The sequence below is a fragment of the Aedes albopictus genome, chromosome 2 (assembly GCF_035046485.1).
Source record: "Aedes albopictus strain Foshan chromosome 2, AalbF5, whole genome shotgun sequence".
In the NCBI taxonomy this organism is placed as follows: Eukaryota; Metazoa; Arthropoda; class Insecta; order Diptera; family Culicidae; genus Aedes; species Aedes albopictus.
In genome coordinates, this window is record NC_085137.1 from 381110231 (window position 1) to 381116143 (window position 5913).

Sequence of the window (5913 nt, forward strand, 5' to 3'; positions counted from 1 at the left end):
TCCTTCTGGGATTCCTCCTGGGGTTTCTTCAGGAACTCCTGCAGGAATTCATTCAAGAACTGCTACAGGGATTCCTCAAAAAGTTCCTCCACGAACTCTTCTTAGAATACCTTTAGGATTTCTCCAAGGCTTCCATCTGAAATTTCTTCAGGAATTATTCCTGTGATTCCTCCAGAAATTTTTTCAAGGGGTTCCTCCACGAATTTCTTCAGAGATTGCTCCAGGGATTCTTTAAGAAATGCCTCCAGAGAATCCTTCAGATATTCCTCCAGGAATTCTTCTAGAGACTCCAGGAGTGTTTCTAGAGATTCCTCCGTTAATCCCTACAGGGATTCCTCTTCCATGGATTCCTCCAAGAATTTCTGCAGGGCATAACTCGGGAATTGTATCTGAGATTTTTTTTCTGGAACAACTAATTTTAAAAATTTCTCCAAAGAGCCTCCCAGGAACTATTTTTAGGATTCCTTCAGGAATTCCTCCTTGTATTCTTTAAGGAACTCCTTCAGGAATTAATTCAGTACTTCTTACAGGAACTGTTTAGGGCATTAGGAATTCCTCTTGAAATTACTTCCGCGATTCCTTCCGAGTTATGAACTCTTCTAAGGATTCCTCTAGAATTTCTGAAATAATTTCATCTGTGATTTCTTCAGGAATTATTCCTGGTATTTAAGAATTCCTTAAGAGATTCATCCACTAACTTCTTCAGGAATTCCTCTAGGATTTTTTTTTTCAGGAATTTCTCTGGGAATTTCTGCAGGGATTTCTCTTAAAATTTCTCCAGGTTTTCATCTAGATTCCTCCAGAAATTCCACCTGAAATGCCTCTAGAGATTGCTCCAGGAGTTCCTATGAAGATTCCTTTATTAATTCCTACAGGCATTCGTCTAGTATATCTTCCAGGAACCAGGGATCCCTCCAAGAATTCCTACAAGATTTTTTTTTTCAGTTAATTCTCCGAGAAATCCTCCATGGTTTCCTCAATGTATTCCTTCAGGACTTCCTCCAGGCATTCCTCCTGAGATTCCTCCAGTAATTGGTTTCTCCAGAAATCCAGGCAGGCATTCCTCCAGGATTTCATCCAGGAATTTCTCCAGAGCCCCTCTCGGTATTTTTTTCAGGGATTTCACCAAGAATTGAAAAAGGAATCCCATCATAAATTATGTCAGCAATTCATCCAGGAATTTCTCCAGGAAATCCTTCAAAAGTTCTTCCAGGATTATCTCTAGGAACACGTTCTAGTTTTTTTTGCAGGGATTCCTCTAGGAATTCCGTTGAAAAATCGTCAAGGAACTTCTCCAGGGATTTTTCCAGAAATTTCTCCACGAATTCGTCCAAGGATTCCTCCATGGATTCCTTCGAGGATTTCTCCAGGAATTTCACCAGAAATTTCTCTAGAAATTCTTCCAGGAATTTCTTTGGGAATTTTAAGAAATTTCTCCCAGATTTTCTCCAGAGATTACCCTTGAAATTCATCCAGTAATTGGCTTCTTAAACGGCATTGAGATTATTCCATATTCTGAATCTGCATGCCCTGAGCCGAAATCCAAATTTTGATGAATTTTGGTGCCAAGGAACCTATTAAAAAAACAATTTAAAGTTTGTATGGGAGCGATTTGATGAATCACTCCTCGTCGGATTTTGTACTGGGCGGAACTGTCAAACAGTTGCCCAGCTGTCAAAAGGTGATTTCAAAAAATCTCTTTGAAATTGATTTAAGGTATCAAATTAAAGCTCTAAAAATCTGAAAAAAATCATAGTGGCTCAGAAAAAGGTACTTCTTCTTCTTCTTGGCGTAACGTCCTCATTGGGACAACGCCTGCTTCTCAGCTTAGTGTTCTATGAGCACTTCCACAGTTATTAACTGAGAGCTTCCTCTGCCAATGACCATTTTGCATGTGTATATCGTGTGGCAGGCACGATGATACTCTATGCCCAAGGAAGTCAAGGAAATTTCCTTTACGAAAAGATCCTGGACCGACCGGGAATCGAACCCGTCACCCTCAGCATGGTCATGCTGAATACCCGTGCGTTTATATGGGCCAGAAAGGTACTCTTTCATTTAAAAATATGAAATTGTTGAATTTTTCTATATTTAAACCCCCAATCGTTGCAAGCATTCCTCCAAAGACTCCTCCAGGAATTCCTTCAAGGATTCCTCCAGCAATTCCCAAAGAAACTCCTCCAGGGAATTCTCCAGGAATTACCCCAAGGATTTCTTCAGGAATTCCTCCAACAATTTCTCTAGGAATTGATCCAGGAATTGCTCCTGGACATCCTTCAGAAATTATGTCAGAAATTCTTCCAGGAAATGCTCCAGGAATACTTTCAGCAATTCCTCCAGGCATTTCTCGTGAGATTCCTTCATGAATTGCTTCAGGGATTCCCCAAGGGATTTGTCCTCGAATTTCTCCAGGGATATTCCCAGGGATTCCTCCAAAAAATCCTCTAAGGATTCTTCCAGCAAATCCTGTAGGGATTTCTTCAGACATTCTTCCAGGAAATTCTCCAGGAATACATTCAACATTTTTTCAGGGATTCCTCTAGAGATTCCTCCAAGGATTTCTTCACAAATTCCTTCAAGGATCCCCCCAAGAATTCCTCCAGAAATTCCCTCGAGGGTTTCTCAAGCAATTCGTCCAGAAATTCCGCTAGAAATTCCTCCTGGATTTTCTCAAGGGATCAATTCTAAAGTTACGATACTCCGAGCCAAAACCAGAGAATCATAACTACAAACTATAAAAGTATACAAGATATAAATATGCTATAAACCCATGCATGCGACACATTAACCCTCGAGCAGTCGCGTCTTCGACTACCTGCAGCGACGCCACGCTCACATTGTACACCACAAGCGTGCATTTTTCATGGCGCGTGTACTCAGTACACGACGCGACCGCTCCCGGGTTAAATCGTGGCTTTTTCGACCTGCTGAACGCTTAGCAAGATAATATGCTCAGACCATGTTTGGAGCTATCGGTAGTTCAAATGCAAGTTTTAACAATAAAATAGTGCAAAGCTAAAGAGGAACCTAATGGAATTTCTCAAATCACTCAACAAAAGACGGAACATTTCCTATATTCAGCCAATTTATTACAAAGGCTTCCTGAACTTTACCTGCACCCAAACGCGATACATTTTCAACATTCTCCCCCGATTGACCTGCAGTCTACGATCGACAATATTCTGCTCCTCAACGAGTCCAGCATTTTGGAAAAGTGTCCGCAAATCTTCCTGAGTGAAGAAATAAACCAGCGTACCATCACCACGTACGTAGAAGTTCTCCTTCAAACATTTGCCCGGCTTAAACCGTAGCTGGGCCAAGTCGTAACGGCCGTAGTCTCGGAGCAACAACAGTCCTCCCGGTTTCAGATAGCGACCAATTTGGTTGGCGACATGCTGCATGCTGAAATTAAAAGTTATCGACTGACAAACCGACAAATGCAGGTCCAATTCGAAAGAATCAAGCCTTTAAGACAATCCATCCGTATACCCTACAAAGTTCTTAGCTGAATTATCAAAGCCTGGTTACGAACGATGCTGATTTGTAAAGCTAAGATGTGCCAGACCAGAAATTTGAGAACGTCTGGGCTTACAACTATGTAATATCAATTTTGGAATTTGAACACACTTACCGCTCAGGGTCTATTGCCGACAGGACAAATATCAGCACTATAATATCGATACTGTTCTCCTCAAATGGGACGTCCCACGTTTCTGCCGTGGCATCGAGGACAAAAGCCTCGCAGCGTTTTTCGTCGAACTCTTTGCTTTCCTTCAGGATCTGAATTGCTTGCTTCGAGAAATCGCTGGCGTAAATTTTCAAGTTTTCCTCAACGCTGTACTTCAGAATCGGGAACACCGTATTTCCTACTCCACAGCCAACTTCGAAGATGGTTCGCTGCGCATCCGGATCCACCGCCAGGGCTGTCTCAGGATTGCTTCCAGTACTCTCGACTCCCTCCGGGAAAACTCGCTCCGGTGCGTCCTTGGTATTCCGAGGGGCCAGTTCCGGAAACTCCGTGAACAACCAATGTCGGTCCTTGAAGAACCGATTCTGGTGGATTCCGTAGAACTTGTCCCAATTTGCGTCCGCTTCCATCTCGAGTTTCTCCGCGTCTTGGACGCCCATTTTCACCGTGGAGTTTTTCCGGACGCCTTCGAGAGCTGCCTGTTCCTGCTCTTCATCCCATTCGACGTTGTCCCTGAAAACGGAACATGTTTAAAAGATATCAGTGATTCTCACATCCAGCGGCTGCCCACTAACCATGTATTGAAATCGAATACCCTTGCCGGATCTTTCAGAAATCTCTCGCCAATGCGAGGCTTCTTCCGGTAGCGAGTGAACTCATAATCGGTATAAAATCGCAACGCCCAACAAGGGTGCTTGTAATTATTGAGAGAGCGAAAATGAAACAGAACCCTACCAAGCATTGTGCTGGAAAACATCGTCCTCTTCCGACAGGAAGCGATTGCCAAATTGTGGTCGTTTCCCGTTTGCAGGAGCGTCTTCTTCCGCAGCTGAGACCGGCGATTTCACAGCACTGGTTTCCATCTGAAATGTGAGAGGAACTGTGATTTCATTGTCCTTATCGAATCTTATAGAACTTGTAATCGAACTTACCTATCCTAGAACCAGTATTAGGCCCAAATCGATTCCAGATCCGCACCAGAAGACACACCAAAAACCGGCAGAAACGGCACGCTAGCAGGACAACAAAACAACAAACATATGATTTTGACAGTTCACGCGTTACGATTATATTAAAATTAGACTGTTTCAGAACCAAAAAAAAAAAACAGTAACGGTATTCAGTACGTACATATCAAAATGTCCTATGTGCGACATTGGCAAGCATCGAAGCAACGTCAAAATCACATTCAAAATCAAAACAATGCAGTGTACTTGCAGTATAAAAGCCGATTGTTTTCAGCTGGGATATGATTGCCATAAGTGATCTTACGCTCCAAATTCAAATTATTTGAAAACAAACAATAGGAAGTAAGCAGCTGCGCTTATGCTAAAGTGCCGGTAGTGGCGCTTTTCTGATAAATGCGGTAAACGTGATAACAGTGTAAACAAGCAGAAAAGTTTGCGCTACGGAATCATAGACGGCGCTCGTGTTCCATGTGTTTTTCACATATACAGCGGCGCCGCCTGGCACTTATCCACTCGAAACATCATGCGCAACACGGGTGGAAAATGCCAGTCAGAAAAAAAGAAGTAAACAACTTGAAATTTGTATGGTGATGTAATCAATTCTCTGTTACTGCAATGAATCCAGTAGAAACGCTTAGGGATAATGATTTTGTTTCTAATTTGCAACTTTTTGCCCCAAGGCACAAATCGCTGCGATGCGGAACAAGTGCAAGCCAACGATTTGTCCATACAAGAAAAATGATTTTACTTTTAATGTGGTGGCGCCATCTCTGATAAAAACAAGCTTTGATTTCTTACTATTACTGCACTGCACCGATTGATTCCACTCTTTTTGTTTGCATACGAGCTCATTTCTAACGAAAAATATTAAAAAAAAAAACAAAACAAACAGCGCTTCCATCTAGTGTTTTAGTAGGATGAAAATGGGAGTCACATGCTTAATAAGGAAACCAGTATCCAGTGCGATAGAAAACGAAATTACAAGCGAAATTACCATCTTCAAAATTGCGAGGCAAATTGGATACTTTAATGGTGTTGAGAAATTGTTAGGGTTTGGGTACTATAGTAGTGGACCCCCTAAGCCATCTAAATTTACTTCTGCGGCTTTTTAGCTATGTTTCGGCAGTGGATTGTTCCAAAGTGGAAATTTATAACAAGTTTCATGTCCCCTCTTTATGTTAAGATCATCAAATATACAACACTAGTAAATTATTCCAGTGAAATGTGCATTTGAAAATACGCATCGGTGTTGCCAAT

General features: G+C 41.9%; 1 protein-coding gene across 2 annotated transcripts; it reads right to left on the reverse strand.

Moving 5' to 3' along the window:
• Positions 1 to 3067: 3067 nt before the first annotated feature.
• Positions 3068 to 4739, reverse strand: LOC115269984 (tRNA N(3)-methylcytidine methyltransferase Mettl2). Of its 2 annotated transcripts, none has more exons than XM_029878852.2 (4): positions 4621 to 4739; positions 4424 to 4551; positions 3632 to 4201; positions 3068 to 3402 (listed from the first exon to the last, which is right to left on the reverse strand). In XM_029878852.2, exons 2-4 carry the CDS (start codon positions 4549 to 4551, stop codon positions 3090 to 3092), a joined length of 1011 nt encoding a protein of 336 aa, XP_029734712.2. In that variant the 5' UTR covers positions 4621 to 4739; the 3' UTR covers positions 3068 to 3089. The 2 variants fall into 2 exon arrangements, with proteins under 2 accessions (XP_029734712.2, XP_062709048.1); XM_062853064.1 differs by having other exon boundaries at positions 4264 to 4551.
• Positions 4740 to 5913: the final 1174 nt, after the last annotated feature.